We start from the raw sequence: 26,807 nt of genomic DNA, 5'->3' as shown, positions 1-26,807 counted from the left end.
ACCCACTCAACCTTCTCTTAGGGCGGACTGGGTTGAGTAATTACGAATCTCTCACTTTCATGACCTTCTGCCCACAAAGATTGGGAGTCCTCTCCTTTGAACTGACACTGAATATTTCGGTTTTTCCGGTTGCCTGAAACGGCTATTGCCTCGGTTTGCAGCTCCTTGACCCAGTGAAACGTTTCTCCTTTTTTGCACGTATGTGTCAGATTTCGGATGGGAGAGAAAAGAAATGCCTTTAGTCCTATGACTGAAACCAGACAAATCGAATCTCACTCCGATCACAAAAAAATGCACTTTTGACTTTAGCAGCAGGGAATTTCCAAGCCTTTAGCGACGGCTGTCGAAGGCGGAGCTGCCACAGCAGCAAACAGCGGTCAAAGCCAAAGTTGCATCACAATGAAACGGCGGCCGAGGTTTCTACACTTCCGAAGCTTCGAAACTACACTTCCTAGGATGCCGCGCGAGCGGCGTGCGCCGCTCACGTCTATAATGAGTGGGCGGTGCCGCACTTGACGCGGTCGCCGAATAGCGATCTGGAGGCGGAGCCAAAGCGGAGCGGGGGATGGGGGTGTCGGGACCGTCTTCCCCCTGCTGTGTCCCCTTTTCTCCGCTCGGCGCAGACGCCATGTTGGCTAGGAGGGAAGATGACAAGAGGCGGCTGCGGGAGTAGCGGCGGCGGCAGGCGGTGAAAGGCTACCGAGGAGCCGAAACTGCGCTGAAGAAAGCCGTACCCAGCCCTTCTTCTTTCAACCGGCTCTCTTGGCTGGCGAGAAGAAAAGGAGGAGCTGCTCCTCCGCCTCAGCTGCGGGGGGCTTCCGTTAACCGTCTGCTGCTGAGGGAGACCCCGGAGAAGAAGGAAGAGGAGGAGGAAGAAGCGGAGAAAGGGACTGTGGAGAAACGGACCGGCGGAGGCGATGAAAGCCGAGACCTGAGGCGGAGGGGGCGGCGAGGGCTGCTGCTCCTGCTGCGAGAGGCAGCTGCAGTTTAAATCCCCCCTTGAGCTGCTGCTGCTGCAGTTTGAGGGGGGAGGGTAACCTTTCTTTGTCCCTTCCTTTCCCTCTTTCCCGGCTTATTTTAATACATATATCTTAACGCAGCGTGGTAAATGCTGTAGGAAGCACAGCTTTGCGAGGGAGAGGAGAGACCACCCCCCCACCCCACTTTGACTTAACTGAGAATCCGACCAGAGCACCCCCCCCCCCAAGAACTTTGGCCTCAGGGAAAGAGGACGGTCGTTGCATTACTTCACTGAGTGCCTGTCGCTTGTTTTTCTTTTTTTTCCCTTTTTCTTCCCCCCCTTCTTTTTAATGAGAAGGTGACTCGGATACAGAACTATCCTCTGAATCATCTTCGTCATTCATTATTGGTCTAGGCTGGAGAGGAAGAGCAAGAGAGGAAGAAAAGCGCTCCTACACAATTCATGTTGTTGTTGTTGTACGTTTTGGCCTGGTCTATCTGGCACAACTGGTGTTCGTGCTGCTGTTGACAAGAATCCGTTGCTGCTTCTAGTTTCCCTGTGGTTTCTGATCCAGCCTTTTCAGACCAGTTGGATTCTTTGACAGTTTTCTTGCTGCGGGTCAGGTGCTTTTTACTGAAGGAAAGCAAAACGCACAGAACTTAACCAGGAACAAACCAAAGATTGGTTAGCTGGAAGATCTTTTACTGTACCTGTGTTGTCTTGGCTGGCTTTTACCATTTTTTCCCCTTCTTTGTTTCTTGAAACTGACAACATAGTATCAAGCAAGATGTCTAGCAGCGTTCCCTCTGATATGGTAAGTTTGCATTTGACTTTATTTCCAGAAATACAAAGAACTGATTTCCAGAAAAAAGAAAGAAAAGGGTGTGTGTGTGTGTGTGTGTGTGTATTGGTTTGTGTTGCAGCAAGAAGTGTTTTTGTATATGGAAGGCCAGATTATTGTAAGTTTTTGTGGGTAGAATCCACTTAGTATTTATTAAGTTTACAGTTCACAGCCTTTTCTCCAGGAGTTCAAGATTGCTTACACGGGGTTTCCTCTTCGTTTTATTTTCATTTATTTTTACAACAAATAAATGATCTTGTGATATAGGTTGAGTTGTGAATGAGTAATTGGCCCAAACTTGCCCAGTTTCCTTTGGTGAGGGTGAACTTGATTTTGGATCTCCCCAGTTCTGTGCTACTCTGGTTCTTCCTATCATAACAGATCTGAAAGGAAGAAGCATGCTATTTTCAGTGTAGTAGAATTAATCATCTGCTTTGGTTTATTATTTAACTTTTTATAAACATTTGAGATTTAACTTGAGCACAAGTATAAATGAAACAAAATTATGTTTCCATTAGGTTTATTTTATTTGAATTAATCAACATTTTGGTACTTTTTTTCCTGTTACAGTTTTATTATTTGAATCCAATTACAGTATTAATAATTTCAAATGGTCTAGAAGGCTACAATTTAATATAGTGTATTGGTTGCAACAAAACATTCTAGAAACTTTTCTTGAGCCATGTCTTTCAGAGTTAATATTAGAGGTTATGCTAATAAAGTGCTGAATTAATGATCAGAGTATATTTTAAAGTCTGGACAAAAGGAAGCAAAATCATATACTTTAGAGAGTACCACCTACAGGTATTCTTATGAATAAACATGTCTGTCTGAATTATTTCTAAACTTTGGTATATAATTAACTTGATTCATTTTTGGCACTAAATAAATATTTTTGGTTTTCATATTTAAAGCATACGGTATTTTTTTACTACTTGTGATTATGTTAAAAAATAAATGGCAATTGCTTTGGGACATTAGTATTCTGTATCTGCTATGTATACGCATACAGATCTCAGGTTTCAAAACTGCAGTTCATGCTTTGTAGGAGATTGTTTTGGGCTTCCCATAGCAGGAAAACAGTAATTTGTGACCACTACTATAATGAAGGTTGAACCATAGCTTCAAACTTCTGCTTAAAGTGGCTGAGCAAAGTATTAGAGAAAAAAGACAGAAAACAATGTTGATTTCACTTCAAATTGTTTTTATTTGATTTTCATTGTAACACTATGGCATCTTCTCTTTCATTATATTATACATTTTTTCTAAATGCTTCTTGAAAGTATGTGATGGTTTTGAAAAATACCCCCTATAATAAGATAATTAAATATATAGCAGTAAACTCTCAATGTTACCCATTTGGAATTTTTGACATTGCATTTTGCTGGAATTTAATTCTGAATGGACATCAATTATTTTATGAGAAGCACTATTTAGTAGGATAATTAAATCATATATAATGTCTTTCTATATAATGTCTTAATGTGTATAGAATGTAAAATGTGTTTTGTTTCAAACCTAAAGCACAGCCCGCATATTCTGGATATTTTGATGAACCATTATGGATTGGTTTCTGTTGGCAGAAACAAAACCTGGAATGTTTTTGTTCTGTTCTTCAGCTGAAACCAGTCCTACAGCAAACCCAGAGTGATTTTTGTAGGGTGGATAGGGCAGAGCTGGTGTTCACTTGCTTCTTTTTCCCCTCCTTCTGAAACAAGGATTACCTTGTGCCTCTCTTATTTTTCCAGATGGCCTATGCACCCACTCCTGATTGGTCTTAGTTCCCATAGGCCCGCCTGCTCACCCTTATCCTTTCTGGTATCTTTTCCTCTCCTGCCCTCTCTCAGCTGCCATCACTAAGTAAAACCCTCAGCTTTGGCATTTCCCCCCACATTTCTTCCACTGAAACTCTTCAGCCTGGAACAAACAGCGCTTTACTTTGTATCTGGAACAAAACGGTCCTGCTTCATTCCATATCCAGACCAAAAACACATGTTTTATATTGGGTATAAGCCAGTCAAAATCAACTGTTCTGTACATGAAATTGTACATGTTTTTTTCCATATTCCTAAGTGTTATAATTGAAATATGGAACTTAAAATGCTTCACTGTTAATGAACCTTTATTAAAATATATTAAATTATTCTGCTTCATTATCTTTTGCTCTGTTATATCTGAGTATGCAGGATGGGCTTTATATAAAGTAAATCATTGGCCATATATATATTTGCAACTATGTAGCAGTTTGCACATAACTGGTTCTTAAAATTACCAGTATAAAGCTATGGAATGCTTAGAAATTGTCCAGACATGATTTGGAATTAATATTCATTGCCTATTGTAATTTAAATTATTAAAAAAATAGGAAAAGTTCTTACTGAAACAATTGGTTCTTAAGCCGATTGCTTCAAGAATTGTATTTATTTGGGTCTAGTTTCTGTATTTCATTCTGTGGGACTTATACTCAAAAACTTATATTCAAAAATATTCTTATATTCTAAAACTATTTCTATAAAATGTTATTGTTTTTCTTATATTAACTATGTTTGCTTAAAGAATACATTTTACAAAATAGCAATTGTACCTCTTTTTTAGTTTTCCAGGTCTGTATATGAGACTTGAACATTAATCTTGTTAGGAGCATTGGGTTAAAGTGTGGTATGTTAATGCCAACATACTAATAACCATGATATCATGGAAGTGGAAGCTGTTGAAGATCTTGTAACCAGGGCAGTTAAGACTAGTAGCCCAACCCATCTTATAGGGCTGTTGTGTGTGTGTTTTGTAAAAAAACTAGCAGCTGATTCTACCTACTCTAAAGTTACTACTCTATTACTACTCTAATTGGAGTAACATTTTGTCTTAACAAAATAGTGAGATGAGGGGGTACCACTACTCACAAATGTCAATTAAATCTGAAAGCATTTCCAATTATTTAGTCTTTAACAATGCCATTATGTAAATGGTAACATAAATTGACACATGACACATAAATATAACAAAATGATGTACTTTTAAATGCTTTATCTAAATTTCTTCAGATGCAGTGGATTATTTTTATTTTGTATATTGTAATAATGTCTGGATGAAAATTGTGTCCATCTCATTCAAAGTTCAGTAAATAGGGATGAGGGATTATAGGTAGTTCTCAGTTTATGACAACAATTGGGACCCGAGCTATGTGGTAGTAAAATGTGGCATCATGTGCATTGCTTTGTGATGACACTTCTGGCAGTCCTGATTGCTGTCAATAAGGAAGGTTGTCACTACAACAACTTCTCTATTTCTGATTTCCTGCCAGCTTTACTGTTAGCTGTAGAAAGCAAGCAGGGAATGTCTGGAATTATGATCGTGTGACCATGGCTCACTGTGATGTTGTAATCATGAACCAAATATCCAGATTGTGACCATGGGGACACTATAATGGCCAGAATTCCAAGGACCACTTGTAACCATCATGTAATGGTTGCTGAACAAGCGGTCATTAAACGTGGATCACCTATAAATATTTTTTTTCTTTATTATGAAACTACAGTAATTGATTTTGCACTAATACGTTTAAAATACCGTATATACTTGAGTATAAGCCGAATTTTTCAGCCCACTTTTTGGGCTGAAAAATTCCACTTCGGCTTATACTCCAGTCAACAAAAAAAACTTACCGAGGACTTGTGCGCGGCCGAGGCTTTGGTGCTTCCGGGATCGCCCGCACCTCTCCCAAGCCACCGCCGTCCGAGACCTGCCGAAGTTTGGGGAGGTTTGGGGAGGTGCGCGCGCACCTCCCCAAACTCCGCGCCTTGCCTGCCTGCTTCTTTCCGCAGCGGAAAGAAGCAGGCAGGCAGGGCGCGGAGGAACGGAGACTTGCCGACGTTTGGGGAGGTTTGGGCGCCTCCCCAAACCTCGGCAGGTCTCCGTTCCTCCGCGCAGACCTGCCGACGTTTGGGGAGGTTTGGGCGCCTCCCCAAACCTCCCCAAATGTCGGCAGGTCTCCGTTCCTCCTGCCGACCTTTGGGGAGGTTTGGGCGCCTCCCCAAACCTCCCCAAACCTCGGCAGGTCTCCGTTCCTCCTGCCGACCTTTGGGGAGGTTTGGGCGCCTCCCCAAACCTCGGCAGGTCTCCGTTCCTCCTGCCGACCTTTGGGGAGGTTTGGGCGCCTCCCCAAACCTCGGCAGGTCTCCGTTCCTCCTGCCGACCTTTGGGGAGGTTTGGGCGCCTCCCCAAACCTCGGCAGGTCTCCGTTCCTCCTGCCGACCTTTGGGGAGGTTTGGGCGCCTCCCCAAACCTCCCCAGGTCTCCGTTCCTCCTGCCGACCTTTGGGGAGGTTTGGGCGCCTCCCCAAACCTCGGCAGGTCTCCGTTCCTCCTGCCGACCTTTGGGGAGGTTTGGGCGCCTCCCCAAACCTCGGCAGGTCTCCGTTCCTGTTTGGGGAGGTTTGGGCGCCTCCCCAAACCTCCGCAGGTCTCCGTTCCTCCGCGCAGACCTGCCGACCTTTGGGGAGGTTTGGGCGCCTCCCCAAACGTCCCCAAACCTCGGCAGGTCTCCGTTCCTGTTTGGGGAGGTTTGGGCGCCTCCCCAAACCTCCCCAAACCTCGGCAGGTCTCCGTTCCTCCGCGCAGACCTGCCGACCTTTGGGGAGGTTTGGGCGCCTCCCCAAACGTCCCCAAACCTCGGCAGGTCTCCGTTCCTGTTTGGGGAGGTTTGGGCGCCTCCCCAAACCTCCCCAAACCTCGGCAGGTCTCCGTTCCTCCGCGCAGACCTGCCGACCTTTGGGGAGGTTTGGGCGCCTCCCCAAACCTCGGCAGGTCTCCGTTCCTGTTTGGGGAGGTTTGGGCGCCTCCCCAAACCTCGGCAGGTCTCCGTTCCTCCGCGCAGACCTGCCGACCTTTGGGGAGGTTTGGGCGCCTCCCCAAACGTCCCCAAACCTCGGCAGGTCTCCGTTCCTGTTTGGGGAGGTTTGGGCGCCTCCCCAAACCTCCCCAAACCTCGGCAGGTCTCCGTTCCTCCGCGCAGACCTGCCGACCTTTGGGGAGGTTTGGGCGCCTCCCCAAACGTCCCCAAACCTCGGCAGGTCTCCGTTCCTGTTTGGGGAGGTTTGGGCGCCTCCCCAAACCTCCCCAAACCTCGGCAGGTCTCCGTTCCTCCGCGCAGACCTGCCGACCTTTGGGGAGGTTTGGGCGCCTCCCCAAACGTCCCCAAACCTCGGCAGGTCTCCGTTCCTGTTTGGGGAGGTTTGGGCGCCTCCCCAAACCTCCCCAAACCTCGGCAGGTCTCCGTTCCTCCGCGCAGACCTGCCGACCTTTGGGGAGGTTTGGGCGCCTCCCCAAACGTCCCCAAACCTCGGCAGGTCTCCGTTCCTGTTTGGGGAGGTTTGGGCGCCTCCCCAAACCTCCCCAAACGTCGGCAGGTCTGCGCGGAGGAACGGAGACCTGCCGAGGTTTGGGGAGGTTTGGGGAGGCGCCCAAACCTCCCCAAACAGGAACGGAGACCTGCCGAGGTTTGGGGACGTTTGGGGAGGCGCCCAAACCTCCCCAAAGGTCGGCAGGTCTGCGCGGAGGAACGGAGACCTGCCGAGGTTTGGGGAGGCGCCCAAACCTCCCCAAAGGTCGGCAGGAGGAACGGAGACTTGCCGAGGTTTGGGGAGGTTTGGGGAGGCGCCCAAACCTCCCCAAAGGTCGGCAGGAGGAACGGAGACCTGCCGACGTTTGGGGAGGTTTGGGGAGGCGCCCAAACCTCCCCAAAGGTCGGCAGGAGGAACGGAGACCTGCCGACGAGCCGCGGCCACACAGGGTATTCCTGTGTATTCAGGCTTGCAGAACGGCGGATCGGCTTATACTCGAGTCAATAACTTTTTCCAGTTTTGGGGGGTGAAATTGGGGGTCTCGGCTTATACTCGAGTCGGCTTATACTCAAGTATATACGGTACCTTCATTATGTTGAAAACTTGATGTTTTCATGTGTCTGACTACTTCAACTACATAATCTAGCTGCTAAATATTTTAGTTAAAGGTATTAACACAATTGTTCTTCATCATTTCCTGATTAATATAATCAGGTTTTCTACACATTCCAGACAGGCCAAGCTTGTGTATAGTTGATGAAGGAAAATTGTTAAAGACTAAGGCCTAATATGTCTAATGGATTGTTTCAGTTTTGTGTTAAAGGACCTTCATTATGGTACTTATGTACCAAGATAGCTACATTTTCTTTGCCTAAGTATATTTCCAGACACTAAAATAATATTGTCAACATTCCATGAAAGATAATAGTTTTCTTAAAATGTAAAAATATGTGGAACTAAAGAAATGTATTCTTTGAATAGAAATGCTGGCATCTTCATAACTGACTGAGAACATGATCAATTGCTATAGGGATATATGGTATATATACTGCTCAAAAAAATAAAGGGAACACTTAAACAACACAATGTACTGTATTTAATAGTAGGATGTCTTATCTTGTGTTCCCTTTATTTTTTTGAGCAGTATATTTTTTCTCATATTGTCTAATGAATGAAACCCACAAGCATGGAATTTACAGTCTCTACATTATATTTGAAAATAAACAGAAATTGTATGTCAGACAACTTCAGCTAAAATATACATTAGTAAAGATATATCTAGATTTACTTTATAACACACACCTTAACTTTATAGAATCATTACTGGAGAAGAAGCAATGAAGGAAGTTTCTTTTAGTTAAGAGACAGTCATATGAAATATTTGTAATAGTGGCTCCTACACTTATGGATGAGCTTGAAATGTATTTTAGCAATCCAAACTATTTATGCTACTTTTTCATGAATTAATCTTCTGAGTTTATCTAAGGAGATAGAAATGTAATGAAAACTTTAGTAAAATGAAGTCTCTCTTGATTTGAATTTCATTTCTGGTGACCAAATAGATATGTCCCATGTTATTTTCTTGGCAAATACTGTTGTGGCAGAGCAAACATCTGCATGGGATTTGTCTATTTGAGGGACCTCATCTCTGATTATATCTACCTGTCCCATTAGGTCTGGCAAAAGAGGCATACTTTTGTCAGGAAATATTATCTGGTGGAGCCCTGGATTACTCTTTTCTGTCATGGCACTCTCTCTTTGAAACATTATCTCCCCAGAGATTAGATTGGATCCAATGCTACAGGTTTTTCATAAGACATGATTCTGTAGATATGTGGTAGAATTTGTAGAGTGTTAATTGATTGCTGTTGATTTCTTATATCTCGGTGTTGATTCTGCTGTATGTTTTTAATGTGTTTTTTTACAGTATTGCTTTTTCTTTTATATAATTTTTAATTGTTATAACATATGTATTTGAGATGGGTGGCCATATAAATTGAAATAATTGGAGTAAAGTAATTCAGTGCAGTTAAATAATAGTTAAAGTTTTGATATATTTTACTGTTTACTAATTCTAGGTTTGAAATATTTTTGTAACTCATATTATGAATATAGCTAAAGTGTAAGGAAATGTATTCGAAAGTTAAGAAATTCTGTGAATTCAAACCAAGAATCCATTTAATTTCACAACATGTTTTGTGATGACCAAAGATATGATTGTTACAGATTAGAAGCATCTGTTACATAGTGATATAGCCCAGAACATTAATATTTCAACTCCTTTTAAGACTATAGTTGAAGCATCTAAGTCAGAGGTCCCTAACCTTTCGGGCACCAGGGACTGATTCCCTGGAGAAAGGTTTTTCTACGGACTGGAGAGTGCATGGTTTTGTGTGCTGCCTGCATCCTGCAAATGGCCTTTGCTCGTTTGTGCGGACCAGTTGCTGGCATGCTGCGGACTGGTACTGGTCCACAGACTGGTGGTTGGGGACTCCTGATCTAAGTTACTCTGGATAATCTTGAGAAAAACAGCATGGCTGAATTTGATTAATTCCTGGATAAGAGATTCTCTAGACTTCATCCCACAGCTATAGGCTAGGTGAGAAATTGCAAAAACAACCTGGAAGAAGCGAAAGCAAACAATTTTTGTAATAATCATTACAATATAGTAGTAGAAATAGTAATTTATTAAATGTATATGCTGCCCAACTCCCAGAAATCCTGGGCTATTTACAATTGTTAAAGCGTTTAATAAACAGAACAGCACCGAAAGCATAAGACGAACAAAATGGCAGAGGGGATCAAAAAGGAAGAAAGGGACATCAATCATCCTCTCCAGAGGACTGGAAAAGCCAGGTCTTTAAGGCCCCATAGTATCTGCCCTACTGGTTCAATCAGGCAGGATTGGTACACTCCAGGTTCCATTGATGAAGTAGGGTGGAAGCTGTTCAAATTTCAGGAGGAGCATCAACCCATGAGGCAGGTACTCCTACAGATAAGGCGCACTTCCAGGGTCTCAGTAAGTGGAATTGCTTCATCAACTGATATGTGAATTTCTTGTTTATCAATTTGAATAGTTACCCCAATTAAGAAAATATCCTTCTGACTCTTTGTGCCACACTCATTCAAGACCTGAGTCTTAATTTTCCATCTCTGTCATAATTGCTGTTGCTGTAAATTGTCGGAAACAAGTTTCTGTTCCTGTTTTTGTTGGCCAGACCCTAAATATGCTACTGTCAAAAATGTGATTAAGCCTCTGTAGTTACAGAACTGCTGCTGTTCCCTAAAAAGAAATACCATGATTAAGAAAATAATTGGCAATGCAAGTAAATTAGAAGATTGATTTTTAAAAATAGACAGTAATGCTTATGATACTGTACTTATTGTATGCAGATGTTAGTTTGAACAGTGCCAATTGGTATTGGAAGAAGAAAATATCAACAGTGACATAATCAGATATTGCCTTGGACTCTTTGAGAATTTGCTTCAGCTATAGGGAGTTTCTGTTAACAGTGTGCTATTGAGAGATGTTCTACTAATGATTTAGCAAATTATGTCAAATATACTGAGGCATGAACATAGTCTTTCAATAGACATGTTTGTTTTTTAGGGGTTCACCAATGGGAAAAATGTAACTATATCTGTTCCATCTTTGCTAGTTCTTTCCTGATATGTTAATAAGGAAGAAGCTTCTAAGTACCATTGTGACTTCTAAACACTAATGAATTTACATGGCAAATGTTATTTCGGCAAATAATTTCACTGAGACATACCCGCATAAAATAATTATCAGCAAGCAGTTCAGGCTATCTTGTCTTTCAAACATATTTGAGCCTTCTGGAGTCTTGCTGCTTTTGCATTTAAATTCTTCTAGGTTTTTGGTAGTAGCTATAGGGAAGTCTCTAACTTTGCAAAGGCATAGTCATGCCTGATTTTTTAATTTTGGGGTTAGTAGAAAACAAGCTGAACATAGATTAAATCTAAGGAAAACAAAGTTGCTGTTCATATTGATTTCCCAGAAACATCAGTTCTGGTATTAGCTCTAGGTGGTGTCATGCTCCCCAAAAGAGCAGGCCTGTGACATTGGAGCCTCCTGGAATTGTGATTTCTTTATGACTAGCAAGTAGAGGCCATAAATGGGGGTGGTGTGTGCAAGAAATGCTTAACTTTGGTTGGTATGTAGATATAGTTCTATCTGAATCTGGAGGTCTTGGCAACAATGGTTATGTCTATATTACAACTTGGTTGATGTGGAGTGTGCTTTACAAACTACAGTCGGTACAGAGTAGCTAGCAGACAAACACCCATCACTGTAGAATAATGCATGTTTTAGGGTTGCTGTTATTAATAGGTTTCTGGGTACAAATTGCTGGTTTTCACACACAAAGCTTTACTTGAAAAATGAAATGAAAAAGCAACTTTGGGACTTGGCATGGTGTGAGGCTACATTAGGACTGACTTGTCCAGGATGAATATATTCATCTTATCTGGTCACCTGCAGAGGACTTCCTCAAAATTCCAACCCAGCAAACAAGTACTAAGGCATGCTTTAGCCAGAGGACGTTATTGCCTCAACATTCTGCTGTCCCCAAAAATTTGCTTGGTCCCTTTACTCTTGGCGTTCAGGGAAACACTTAAACATTCCTTTGTAAGTAGGCTTTTGATGCATGATACCTGATGGTGTTGAATGACAATCTTTTTCATATGTTAGTTGACCATTTATTGGTGGGATAGGACATTTGTCGTGACAGAATTTTTTTTATTTTGTTTATACCATCCAATCCCTGTGATGTTGGCACTGTAAAAATTGTTATATAATATGGCACTTGTCATTGAATACAACATAATTTAATTTAATTTAATTTAATAATATTTATATAATGTCTGCTGTGTTAGAACAGAGTGAAGTGCTACAGTTTAGTACATTGTAGAACACTTAACAAGAAATGATGTTCTATATATTTTTAATGTAAACTGTGAGTATTGCTGTTACAGAAGTGAAGTATTGCTGCTGTTCCGAGTTATATTTTTAAAGAAGTCTGGTGACTGCATATGTAACTTTGCAGCTGACCAGGAATGCAAGTAAAAAATAAGGTCAAGGAGACTGGGTAGGAAAAAATGTTGTAAAACAAGTTCTACTCTGTCTGAGAAGAGTTACATTGTTGTGAGACTGGTATACATAGCTTAGTAGTTGACAGAAATCACAGTCTCACGTCTTGTGTCACCACTCTTCCTCCCTGCTTCCCAGTATTAAGAGTAATTTGGGAGGAAAATAGAAAATATAAGAAATAGTTTTAGCAGAATGAGGTAGGTGAATATATACATATTTTTGAGGAAACATTATAGTACTGTGTTAAAATACTAGCATAAAAGAACCATTATTTATTGATTTGATTTGTATACCCATCTCACCTGAGTGAATCTAGGAGGTTCACAGTTAAAAACAACTAAATTAAATATACAGACATAAAATCCATTAATAAACCATATTATAACAAAAACTAACCACAATCAGCAACAAAGCCCACCACTACATCACATTCAACATTTTCACAATAAAATGTTCATAATAAAAAGTCTACTTCTGGAGGAGAGCACAGTGGTCTTCAGGGCCTTCCTAAAGCCCATGGGGTCAAAGTTTGGGGGTAATGATACTTTAAAGGGTACACACCTGAAAAAGTTCTCTTCCTGGATCCCTCCAGATGACATTCTTTGGAGGGTAGGATCTTTAATACGGCTTTCCTGCTACACCTGATGTGATGGGAAGATGTAACTGGGGAAAAGGCAGTCCCTCAGATTACCTGGTCCCATGCCATGTAACCTATAGGTCATTTCTGGGATCTTGAATTGAACCTGGAAGCATACTAGCTGCCAGTGCAGCTCCCGGAGGCGTCCAGGGGTCACATTCCTGGACCAGGAATGAGTGCAACCATTCAAGACGTTTTGCAAAGGCCCTCCTGGCCACAGCTGCCACTGCTCTTTAAATAGGAGTCGTGAGTCCAGGAAAACCTCAGTTTGTACACTGGGTCTGTTTGGGACAATGCCGCTCCACAAGGAGACATGGCTTTAAAACAACTTTCTAAGCCTAGTGCTTTCACAGAGATCCATTAGTAATTTGATTTTGTTATCTCAAAGTTTATTTAAAGGACAATAACATGCAAATGCAAAAATATTTATCAACAAAATCTTTGCTGCTGCTGCTGCTGCTGCTGCTGCTGGGCCGGCCTGGGCCATGCCCCACAGCTGCCTCCCAAGCCAGCCGAGGTGCTTGTGCTGGCCACGCCCACCCCCAGCAGCAACAGCAGACTCCTCCCCCCAGGATGGAGCGCTCTGCCACCGCGGCTTCCCAAGCCAGCTGACATGCATGAAAAATCCTGGGTAGCAGGCGGAGGTGGAGCTTGGGAGACAGCGTCAGGGCGCAGCCCAGGCTGGCCCAGCAGCAGCAGCAACAGCAGAATCACCCCAGGACAGCCCCACCAGCGCCGGCTGCACGCTATTTAAACCTAAGCACCTAAACGGAGCCTCAGGCTGGTAAGGAGGTGGAGGCTCCAGGCGGGGATGGCGGCCGCCACGGGGCAGGCTAGGCGACGAGCTGAGCACTCCACTCCCACTGCTTCCCCCTCAGAGCTGCAAGTGCGAGGCAGTCTTCTTTAAACCTGCTGAGGCTCCAGTCTAGACACTTAAGAGTTAAATAGTGTGCAGCTGGCATGGGCAAGGCCGTCCTGCGGGGATTCTGGTGTTGCTCGTGGCAGCAATGGCACCAGTGTGACGTGCCACATGGCATCCTGCCGCAAGCAGCCACAGAAGAAGTGAGACAGTGGTGTGACAGGTGTTAGAGGGCATGTGAGGCCTGGCTGCGGCAGTCCTGTGGTAAGTGGGTGCAAGGCACGTGGGGCAGCTTTGCCCCACCTGCCTCACTTCATGGCAGCGGCACCGGGCTCCTAGTGGATGGGGCTGTTGGTGCTGCCACCGCGAGGTGAGACAGGTGTCAGGAAAACAAGACACCCCCTGAAAATAAGACTTAGTGTGTCTTTTGGAAGAAAAAAATATAAGACTGGGTCTTATTTTCGGGAAAACATGATATGTGCAAATTACACTAATCCATAAAACTTAATTAGTAAAAATGCTGCAGCTTGTGATTGTTTCGAATGTCACCTGGGAGGTACAGCTAGTAAAACATCCATTCAGCTTGTTTAGAGATAAGCATTTTTGTTCCAGAGATGGCCAGAACAAATCCTAAAATAAGCCATTGTTACACACAGTGGTTACATCTGAATGCTTGTAGCTTGCTTACTGCTGGTATGTTTCAACAACATATTTACTGTAAATAAATAATCAAGGACTGTTTGCTTATGGTTTGGCATGATTGTAAGCTGTTTTTATGTATCTGATGTGTCTGTAAAAGATACTAAAAATATTACATTTCTCCAAGTTTCCTTTTACTTAAAACATTTTTTTTGAAAACAAAAATGTAACATTTCTGATTGAAGACAACATAAAATCTGAACTAAAAGAATTCAAAGAAAAATAATATATAAATAATATATAGAAATAAGATTGATATTTCTTCCTTTTGGTAAGATTTAAGTTTGTGCATGGCCTTATGACCTGTCTCTTTTTTTCTATAAACCTGTTGCCATACTATCTTCCTAACATTCTCTTACCCAATCTATTTGAACATGTTCCTGATAATTCATGAATCCACCCCAATATGTGCAAGAATTAGCTAAGTTTTTGTTGATAAATATTTTTGCATGTTATTGTCCTTTAAAAAATGGTATGAGATAACAAAATAAAATTACTAATGGATCTCTGTGAAAGCACTAGGTTTAGAAAGTTCTTTTAAAGCAATGTTTCCTTTCTAAACTCATATTTGATTCCTAAGGTATTATTGTCCAAAGTAAGTAAGTGCACATTATTATACTGTTGAAAGGAAAGTATTTCTTTTCTGCTGTACCCTATTTATTTTTTAAAAAATATTTGTTTTTCAGAAAGTTTTCAGTTTTGAGAATGAATTTGAAAAGATAAGTAAAGAGCTGTTAATAATTAAACAGTCAGAAAAATAAATTCTGTTAACAGAATAGTTGTTGGAATCTATGCCTTATATATCTTAAATAGAAATCTATTTACATTTTCCAGAACCATTATTTTTGATGGAGCGAGTGGACCTCCTTTTGGAGATTTATCTGTCTCTGAAGTTGCTTGCTTTCTGGAAAAAGCTGAGATTTTCTACAGGGCTTTTGGGGTTCTGTGCACTATGTTTGGGGTTTTATTAATTTGAAGTTTATGTTTTATACATTATTATATATTTTGTATAATGAAATATCTCCTCTTCCTTTTAGTCCTTTAGTCTCATTTGCAGATCTGGACAGTTTTGATATTCCTCTTGTTTATTTTCCATCTTGTCTTCAGGTCTGGTTTTCATGCATTTGTCTGGGATGGTATAAGGACTCCTGCCTTGGGCAGCAGGGTCTATAAACTATAAAATCATAAACCATAAAATACAAAACTTAGAACCTGGCACCTCAAACATCCCTTTTGGAGCCTCACAACCAGATCATTCTAATCCAGTGCCTGGGTAAAAAGCCAGATCTTGATGGCCTTCCCAAAGGCTAAAAGGATGGGGTCTGCCAAATTCTGGGAGAGTTCCATAAGAGAGAGGCAGATACAGGAAAAGCATGCTTATGAGGTCCCATTAGATGGAAGAGATTTCAGGGAAGTGACCCTGCCTTAGCCAAACTGGTAGTCTGGACAGATACTCTCAAGAAGAGTAACCTAGTCACATCCTATATAGGGCTTGGCTTTAAAGATGAAAACCAGCACCTTGAATTGCACCAAATGAAACTGGGAGCCAGTATAGCTCACAAGTATAACAAGAATGAACCTTGGAACACTCAAAACTGCTATTTTCTGGCCCAGTTTCTCTGTGGTCTTTAGTGGTGCACTGCACTAATTTAAACAAGAAGGGTCAGAGGCATGACTGGCTGTGAGCAAGACCAATATTAAGAATAGCATGTTTCCCAAATTTTGTCATATTTTGCTACAATTCAAGCCCTACTGGATGAGTATTACACTAGATAGGATCTTACATATTTTGAGGCTAGCATGTTGAGGAGAATACACTACAGGAAAATACAAGATTTGTCATTTCTGATTATCACTATTAATCCCATAACTTGTGGAACCATCTCAACCTGATGGGACTGGCCCGCCCCACCCACGCCGGCAGCGGGGGCATACTGTGGATCCCATCAGCCAAGAAATTTTAGCTGCCGGATTCCAGGAGAAGAGCCTTCTCTGCTGTGGTTCCTGCTCTCTGGAACATCTTACCTTCTCAGGTGAGATTGGCTCCCACCCTCCTGACATTTTGTAAGAGCCTTAAGACCTGGCTCTGCCAGATGACTTGGGAACCCAATGGGGGAGCTTCCTACTGGAGATGGATGATTAATTAAATTCAACCCCATCTCCCCCCTGTGTGGCTAGCTCCCTTCTTTGCCATCTTGTATCCATGATTTTATCTGTTAATGTTTTTATCCTTTGTGGATTTTTATGATGGAAGATTTTAATATTTTTCAATTTTATAGTAAGCCGCCCACAGTCATTAGATATGAGATGAGTGGCAGATAAATTTTATAACTAAATAAAACTCAGTAGTAACCAACAATTGTGCTCTGTTTGTATTATTAGTTGTTTTTCATGTGGTATAGGTAGTCCTTGACTTACAGCCATAATGGAGGCTGCCCATTACGCTTGCAAATCATGGTGGTTGTTAAGCAAGATGCCCATGTGTTTACTGCACTTAATGACCCTGATCCTTGTTCTCTCTGTTGTGGAGCACAGGGTGCCTCAGATGGCAAAGAGTCTGAGAGGCCTAACACAGCCCTTCCCCGGTCCACACTGTAGCATCACTCCAGTCCAGCTCACCGTAGCCTGCCCTCAGCCTCCAGTTTCTCCCAAACTCCCCCACCCCTTGAGGTACCCCATACTCCTCTTCTGTCCCACTTGGGTTCCCACAGGCTTTTGATCTGCTTTTCCATCCCACTTGATTCCTGCAGACCTTGGACCTATTTCCAAGCCCGCTGGATCCCATCCCCTCCTCACGGTTTGGTCATTTTCAATTGATCTTCAGGAAGCAGTTGTTCCACCTCTTAGCCTCCCTATAGAGTGGACGATAAGTGGTACTGTCCTGGAAGTGTGTGCAATTTTTGGGAATGGCTGCAATGAAAAGTGGCAGCCCCACCACAGTGCCTGCTTTCAGAACAGTGCCACATGGCCTCCACTGGTATAGGGAGGCAGTGCATCAGAGTAGTTTGCTCTCCTTCCCAAACATGAGGTCTGGTGCTCTGGAGATCCCATTCAGGAAGTAGCATTAGTTGCTCAGGCCCTCAGTCTCTATATAGTGGGGACTGTGTGGCACCATTCTGGAAATGTTCCATTCTCATGCTTGTACACATCAAAAATAGTGCACTCATGCCAGCAGTTTAGGACTGGGAGTTGCAGGAGCACTACACAGATAATTTACATTGGTCTTTTGAAATCTCTTTCTCTCCAATCTCCCTTATTCTGCCCTGACTTTTTCCTGCTGCAAGTGCGGTTACATTGCTCTTGATGTGTAAAAAAGCAAACAACTTACTCTCTTGAAATATCTTTCTCTGCAATTTCTCTCTGCTTTGTGAGGATAGGGGAAGAAAAAATGTAAGCAATTTCTGTAGGGAATCTCTCCTATGCCTGACCCTTCCTTGCTGGCAGTGGGAAAGAAGCAGGCAAAGGAAAGATTGCATATAGAACAGCTCTGCACCCCCCAAACAGAATGGAGAGATTGGAGATAAAGGGATTTCAAGAGAATAAGCTGTTTGGCTTGTTCATGACTCCCAGTCCAGGGTTGCAGCACGATTATATTGCTTTCAATGTATACAGAACAGTAAGCAGGCACTTGAGCATTCCAAAGGATGGGGAGTGATTAATAGGCAATCAAAAGCAAAAGGTATGAAATTAAGTTGCCTCTTTCTGACTGGAAAGCTCTGTCACAGTCAAAGATTTCCCACTTACCGTAATTACTATTTTGCTTAGTGACAAAGTTTCTGGTCTCAATTAGGATTGTTAAGTGAGGACTGTCTATATTTATTATATCTGAGCTTTAGCCTGGATTATGTATCCGATTATTGGATCTTATCCAATTAGATTATTATTGGAGAGCATATAAATTTGATTGTATACCACTTCTTAGTGTAAATGGAAGAACATTTAACTAAATTTGTTAATCTAATGACTACTGAGTTGTGATATACTGTCTTGCTATTTATGCATTTATATAGCATTGCATTGGGTTTTACCTCTATTCCCAGAATATTAAATTAACATGATAGTGACTGCTTTCATTTCAACATATTTTGATGCAATGGCAATGAGAATATAAGCCCCTATGTTCCCTTCCTTAACTGTTGAAAGTATATCCTCAAATACTTATTTTATATACTCAGGATTAGAGTGAATAATATGTTTATTCTGAATAAATCATCCTACTAATGTGTCCAATTGGAACAAGTATGCATAGGTCATAAAGGCCTCACATATAATCTTAATGTACATGTCTCCCTTAAAAATCCAAACACAAAAATGAATACAAATGAACAATGAAAACAATACAATGAAACTTTGAGAAAGAAGAATTTATTATAAAGTGCAACTAACAGGTTCTACACAGATTCCCTGGGCTCTGTCTGCATCTCCCCAAAGTAGGGACATTTCACAGTTTGGAAATCCTGGTGCAGAGACTGATTCCTATGAGGAGAAGAAAAATTGAGTTTTTTTATAAAATAGACTTGGCCAGTAGAGAAGAGAATGATGGTGGTATGAAGTATTACCAGTAAGGTTTGAGGAATCATGTATCAATATTTCTTATCTTTATCAAGATAAAGTAGCTAGGTATTCAGTTTTTCAAAAATACTGATTTTTGATCCACTTAGTTTGGATGCAGCTAGAACTACAAATCATTGGGTTTGATTGGGTTAGTGTATGGCTAAGCTGAGTAAAGGTAACCCTGGCAGTTGTGTCTGATCTTAGGGCACAGTGCTCATCTCTGTTTCTTGGCTGAGGGAGCCAGCGTTATCCGAAGACAATTTCCGTGGCCATATGGCCAGCATGGCTATACGCCAAAGGCACAAAGAATGCTGTTACCTATTAATCAACTTGCATTTGCATGCTTTCGAACTGTTAGGTGGGCAGGAGCTGGGGCAAGTAACAAGAGCTCACCCCGTTGCATGGAGCTCGGGAATCGAACCCAGTCTGCCAACTCTCCAGCTGACAAGCTCAGTGTCTTTAACCGCTGAGCCACCATGCCCCCTCGGACTAAGCTAAGTATCCTTGCAAATAATTGTATGGGAAAGGAGAGGGCAATGTTTTATTTGATTGAATGCCTCAGTTTGATAATACTTTTAGTTCTTTCTCTCTCTTTCATAAGGGGACATCAGTAACTAATTCCACAGAGTAAAAAAAGTGTTAATTTTTCTTAGAAAAACCTTGTTCTTAAGTTTCCTCCTTTTTATTTTTGGATAGTTATTTCAGACAGCACTTTAGAAAGCATAACTTTAGCAGTGCTTGTAGTTCTATCATAACAATTGCATTCCTCTGATCTTAGTTTTACCCTTTATAAGGTGTAATTGCATTCCTAGTACATGTTTATTATCATAGTTTAATTGGCTTTGCTCAGTTATATAGTTATGTTTAAATGCTAATTTCAAAATTAGCATCCCTCAAGGATTAATTTTGTTTTTTCTGTCCAGAAGTGGTTGTTCAGTAACTGTTTTATGATGATTGGTTCCAAATACATAGCTCCCTATTCTGTCTGAGAAAGTTCGGTTTGGTGTAGACGATGGAACACTCGGTCTCAATATGGATGCCCAGGATTAAAGTTCCTGAATGACATTATTGGCCTTGTAACTACCTGACTAAATTATATTGTGTTCATTTAAAGCTTTGATATTTGCTAATTAGCAATAAAACAATTCTGCATGTTTGTTGCAAAACAGAGATTGATTGTCCCAGTGAATTAACTATGTTTAAAGGTGTTTGTTTTTGTGATGCAGTAGTTAATGAATCATGCATGGAAGGGAAGGTTACAGTGCTTTATGCATAGCTGTGAAAAAGCTGTGTCAAAGATCATTATTACAGTATTATTCCAGGGAATTGATCAACTCAGTCTTTTATCTTAAACATACATATGTTTGAATGTTTACAAAACTATTGAGAGAACTTCTTTGTTTTTTGTTTCATTCATGTCTAAGCTACTATTTCTGTTGAAGTAGAATCAGCTCCTTCAGACATGCACAGTAATGAGGGAAACCGTACTTTCACTCAGCAGACTCTTTTCTTGTGATAACAATATTTGAAAGTAATAAAATTTTATTAACAGGTTACTGCTTGTTACAAATGCTACTCACCAATGCCTTGCACTGTGCATAAATGTTCATGTGAATTCAAGCAATATCTAAAAATGGGTCTTTAGAGATTGATAGGGGTCTGAGGAGTGGTAAAAAATAGTCTGATAGTGACAAGCAGAGAGAGAGAATGATAACAGTAGAAGTCCAGTTGCTTTTGGGGAAAGATGGTTTGGTATCTTACAGCAAGTTCCTTTATGCTCATTCTGGTACTAGGTCACCAGAGTCTCAGTGGACCAGGTTTCCAGTTGTTGTTTGTTGGTGTAATGGAATGTGTGGATGAAGTTGGGGAATGACGGAAAGAGATGCTGTCTAGGAAACAATCTGCAAGAGAAGCAGGAACCCCCAATGGCCTAACAGTCAGAGAAAGAACTTAGGAAGGATTTGCCCTATCTAGCAGTTAAAAATGGTGGCGGCACATTTATACTTTCAGACTTGTAAAATTTGGTTAATGTTTATTGTACTTACAATAATATACAATTACTTCATCTAGTCATCTTTCCTGTATAGTTTACCTGGGAGGGTTGACAGTTGCCTATAAGAAGTCCTCCTTCATGCACAACTCATGGATGAGAGGCAAACCTCGTGTGTACCACTGAGATCTGGGCGGGTCCTGCTCTCAAAGTAACGCCCATTGGGATATAGGTGTGATTGCTTTATATTGCTATTGGATTGCTCTGGAGTTTTGTAGTCTGATCATTCTGGGAAATTTCAGTCCACCTTCTCTTGGAAATAGGGCTGAAGCAGCTTAGGAGTTTATCTCATAACCACCAAAGATCTGGCTGAGTCGTTGAAGGCCCAATAGACACAGGTGGTCAAATATTCTGGTTTTTTTTTGGAGGCAGATGAGACATGATCTGAAGGTGAGGGATATCAACCTCTATCCTTGTAACACCCATATCATTTTGGATATAGAAGTGTGCCTCTGGTCCCAGAGTAGATAATGTAATGCCAGGAATGAATCACAAAATATTGGCAGTATGAGAGAAACAGAATGAACTGAATGGCAAAATATCTTTTCAACCACCTGAAGTCTACATGTGGTTCTCTTAAGTCCTGTGTTTTGTACTTCTTAGAGCAGGCATGTCAAACTGCCGGCCTGCAGGCTGGATGCATCACACCAAAACCGCGCCCACCCCATTGCCGGCAATGGGGAAAAAGTCCCAATACGTTGCGTGATGTCACGAGTTTAACATGCCTGCCTTACAGCCTCCTGAAATTGTTCTGTCCTGGCAGGTAATCTATAAATAAGGTAAGATTTCTCACTGATTTTCAATGACCAAAAAACTCAAAAAGTCTATGCAGATGATTGGTTTAACATATTGAAAAAGGAACTTTCAAAATGAAAAAAACAAAACCATTTTTTCCGAATACCACATCTTCGCACATGTACAGTATGATGACGTTGTATCACTTCCTTAAACACCATGATCCTTGACTGCTCAATATTTTTTAAAAGAAATTGTATCACCTATCTCCTGTTTATAACACAGTCCTTTCAGCGGTTTCAAGAAAGTTCCACAACCATTTGTATTCTGATTCAGGTGACCCTGATGGAACAGATAAACTTCCAAGGGGCCTCATAACTCTCAGAGAGAGAATGCCTACCTTAAAAATGCTAACAAACAGATGACTGCAAGGAATGTAAATCCTTCCATTCCCCAGCATTCTGTCAGAAATGAGGATGCTTCTTGGATGAGAGGCCTTCAAGAAAAAACAATGAAAGTCAGTTGCCTTTTGAAAAAGGAACTTCGGGGCAACCATGATCTGGATGACTGAGAATCTCCATAGACATTGTGCCCCTGTATCTTACTAAATAACCGAACTCAAGGTTAGGTATAGAATATAGAAGACACACAAAATTATTTTGCTGACTTTGGTTGGAATTAAATATGCAACAGCATGCTTATGTAATTAACAGAAAACTTTTGATTTTATGTTTAAGAATAAACATATATTCTTAACCACAGATAATAACACTGTAGCCAAAAACTAGAGCTAAGGATTTTTTTTTAAACCAGGACTTCGAATTGGCAATTTGAATTTGAATTGAATTATCATGTTTATGCTTTAGTAGAAAGATATCAGCATATATTGTAAATTGCCATACTTTATACTTGCATGGCAACGACTATTGATTAAATACAGTAAAGTACACATAGGATTATGAATTTAAGTAAACAAGATGCTAGTTAACAAGCAGCCAACTGCCTGGAAGATTTTGCTCCTAGCTTGAGTAGTGCTCAGATTGCTTCCCAGAACAACATAAATAATTAGCTAATATTTTGACCACTAAAATCTAATTCTCATTTCAACATGAAAATGTTTGCATTTTTTTAGTATAATACTGTGTCTATATCTTCTTGGAATATAGCCAGTATAATTTAGGTTACTTAGATTCAGATAGCTTATGAGATTTGGGCATTCCAAATCTTTCAAAAGAAAATTAGGAATGTGTCTGCTACGCAAAAGCACATTCTCTATAATGTGGACTGTAGACTGCCTCTATCTTTCCCTCACTCCTTCCCAATATCTTGCATTTGAACGTTTAACATGATATCTGAAGCTAGGAATGTCTTCTACTTTATTGTAAAATTTATCTTTTTAAACATTACTTTTTGCTACTTTCTTACAAAATCTATTACTGTCTTTATGTTGGAGGGATTATATGTTAGTCAGTAAAAGCCAGAATGATTTCATGAACAGAGGGGAAAACTAATTTCCCACACAAATGCATTTCCAGTAGTGGCAACCAACCACCTTTTTTTGTGGTTGGCAGCATAGGTTCCTGTCACTTAAAGGTGTTAAGTCATAACATGATGCTGCTATACTTATTTATATCATACATGCATACCTGTTTTTTATTCTGAAGTATTCAAAATGGCACATTTTATAGTTATAAGAACAGATCCATTTGATTGGTTGGGCTGAGAAATAGTAACTGGCTCAAAATCAGTGAGCTTTGTAAATGAGGTGGGACTTAAACGTGGTCTCATTCAAGCCTAGCACTTTACTATATCCCAATTTATAGTACGTGCCTTCTGTTTAGTGCAGTAGTCTCCCCAATTAATTCTTGGGCTTTTCTTCAAAATTATTTTGATAGATAAAGTGAGCAAACCAGAAAGCTGGGGGAGGATGTCATTTGAAACGAGGTTATAAGGTAAAAGTCTAGATAATGCAACCATAAAAATCCAAATACCGGTAGATCTTTCTACTACATGATATTTGTACAATATAAGTTTATGTTATTAAAAAAAATTCTTATAAGTAGTAATTGGTATAAATGGCAAGACTGAAGTGTATGAAAAAAAATCTTTGGTTTTAGTGTAATGCATTGTTTGACCCTGTCATTGTAGTTGTTAAGCCATATTATATAGTTTAGTACAGTGATGGTGGATCTTTTAGAGAGCGTGTGCCCCAAAACCACCTTGCCCCTCCCAGCAGCGCCATGGTGGCCATGCCGTCTGCCTGCGCCCAGCAGCAGCATCTGCACACGATGGGGGGCGAGGCTGGAATCTTGTCCCCGCTGTCCGGCTGCCATGTCCTTGGCTGCGCTGCTCCATGTGGAGCGCACCCGGGGGCGACTGTCCTCCGGGGAGGCTGCTGGTGAGGAGGGGATTGGGGGGGAGGCGGGGCTGGGGTGACGGCACGGGTGCCCACAGAGAGGGCTCTGAGTGCCACCTCTGGCACGTGTTCCATAGGTTCACCACCATTGGTTTAGTATGTTGCACAGACTCAGCTAATTTTGATTTAGACAGTAACTGTCATTAAAGCTAACCTGTGATCTTGTCTTCCCTGTATTTTTTCTTAATTTCATTGTTCCTCTATGAATACACTGTGCCTATGACAGTAACTGTCTGCTTACAAAGGCTCAGGAAGTATATTTTCCCAGGGTGTATAGATTAAAATGAACTGGCTAAACAAAATAATGATGCAATACAGTACATTTGTAAAAAGATATATCCTAGTATTGCGAGTTTTTTTTATAAAAGAAATGTGGCAGTAGCAAAAGAATGGGTTAACTAGAATAATATTTGACCTTTTGGATGATGTGCTAGGTTGGGGGTTACGGTGGTTTTGCTCCTCCTTCAGGAATAATTTCACTTGGCCATCATGAGGGGAAAAAGTTCAGCTTGGTGGCCAGTCCTCTCAGTGTTTTTTTTTTAAACATCTGTATGATTAAAGTACTAGAAGAAGTAATCTGTTATTTCAAGGTAGGGTATTGTCTCTCTGCAAATGATACTCAATTGTACATCAGCATTCCAGGCCCATTTCTTAGCTTAATAAAAATTCCATAGAAGAAAATATTCTGTATGTTTAAAGACACAGAATTATTTTATGAAAACAATTGATTAATGTAAAAATGTACATTTTACTGTGACAAATTCCTATTAATCCTAATAATCAAAGGTGTTCGTTTGGATAAGGAAGAGGAATCACTTGATTTTGAAAAATGACAGATTGGCTTTATTTTTTCCTGATCTAGAAGAATTGTTTAGTTTATTTGTTTAGCACCATTTTATATAGCTTGCAGTCTATTGACAATTCTAATTGCATGGAATATTATATCAGTGGCTCTCATCATTTTTTAAGATTTACAACCTTATATATTTAAACAAACATATTGTGCTTCTAATAACAATTTATAACATTTAGGTTTTCCACTTAGACAAAACCTGTGAAATGAGATTTAGCTATAAAGATAAGGGAAGTTACTGAATAATTTGGATATAAAAATCTGTAAATATTTCAGCTACGCATTTAGAGCTTTAGTTTTAATACTCAGTGCCTTCAGAACCAAGTAGCAGGTTGATGGAAGGCTTTCTCAGGATCTTGGAGGAAATAGTTGTAGTTAACCAGACCAGGTCAGGTGTCCTGGAACCCAGTGATTTAAAATATTTTTATTCACCTCAACTTGCCTGTATTTAAGAATGAAATATTTTTTCCATTTGTTCTTTTTTGAGGGCTGTTAAATTGATTAATAAAAAATCAGTCTTCTACAATAGCTCTATGTCAGCTCTTTTGTTACAAATTTTGGAAATTTAAACTAATTCAAAGTAGAGGGTTGTTCCCTGATCATATTTCTCAGGCTTAAACCTTGCCCCTTCATCTTGCTTTCTCTAATTTTTCAATGAGACACATTTTTTGTTGTTGCTGAAACTTAGTTGGGGTTGAGTATCTTTCTTCTTCCTTCGTTATCTGCCATATTAGAATGTTATCCTCTTTATGAAAACAGCCGGTGTACTACTACTTTCCCTTTTATTTTGAATCTTAAAGATGATTTTATTCTTAAGATTCTTCACTAACCTTGGCGGATTCTGAGATTTTGCTTTCCTAATATTATCTCAGTTTTGTGAACTACCTGTCTGTACTTCTTTTGTGACCTGGCCTTGTATATTTTTTCTTTTCAGATACTCCCTAAGATTTGGGTAGAATTAATAGCCACTTCTGCTGTCCTTCATTTTTTTTTCTTCTGACTGAAATTTTTGCAATCTTTGATAGTTCATTTTGAGCTCATTTTCCCATAAGTTTTTTTTTTCTGTCACGGGACTTACTTAGCATGGCTCTGATTTTATTAAAATCTACAGTTTATTCTAAAATAGAATTCAGTTTTAATTTTCCATTATATCAAGAACATCATTAAAGAGTTATCCTATTGTTCCTCCTGCTTCCTCAACTAAGTGTTCTTTATTGATTAGCATTAAGTCAAGCATAAAATAACTGATCTCTGGTGCCTGTGAAGGAGAAAACTGTCAGCAAGATAAGTCTGGAATTTCCTGGAAAGACTTTGCTTCACAGTGGTTGTTCTCCACTAGATGTCAGGGTAATTAAAGTTTTCCATCACTGCAGCTTCATGCATCTTTTAAAGATGTGCAATTTGCTTTTGCAAGGACTGATCCACTTCCTCTACTTGGCTAGGCAAATAATAGTAGACATCAACAACAATATTGAACTTCTTTTTCCTCTTTCTCTTAGTTTAATCTGAATACTGTGTATAGTGTTGTCAGATTTATTCATTTGGATTTCTGAGTATGAATGGATAATTTTTAACCATCAGTGTAACTTTTCTCTTTCTTTTGTTTATGTTTCCTTTGAACAAAGGTATTCTTTAATATTATAACTATCACCACATTTCTGCTATTAAGTCATATTTGGCCTCATTTTATTTATTTCCTATGCTTCAGCCATTAGAATAAAGACAACAGACATGAATTTTATGACCCAATTTTC

General features: G+C 40.5%; 1 protein-coding gene across 1 annotated transcript in view; it reads left to right on the top strand.

Moving 5' to 3' along the window:
* The first annotated feature begins 531 nt into the window (after nucleotides 1-531).
* UBL3 (ubiquitin like 3) overlaps nucleotides 532-26,807 on the top strand; it is a 39,651-nt gene continuing 13,375 nt past the window's right edge. The window contains exon 1 of the mRNA XM_081326925.1: nucleotides 532-1,775. Coding sequence (XP_081183051.1) covers nucleotides 1,749-1,775 — 27 coding nt within the window. The 5' untranslated portion in view covers nucleotides 532-1,748. The remainder of the gene's footprint in view (nucleotides 1,776-26,807) is intronic.

Source organism: Vipera berus (genome assembly GCF_964194415.1).
Source record: "Vipera berus genome assembly, chromosome: 4".
In the NCBI taxonomy this organism is placed as follows: domain Eukaryota; kingdom Metazoa; phylum Chordata; class Lepidosauria; order Squamata; family Viperidae; genus Vipera; species Vipera berus.
This window is presented reverse-complemented; position numbering and strand designations above follow the sequence as displayed.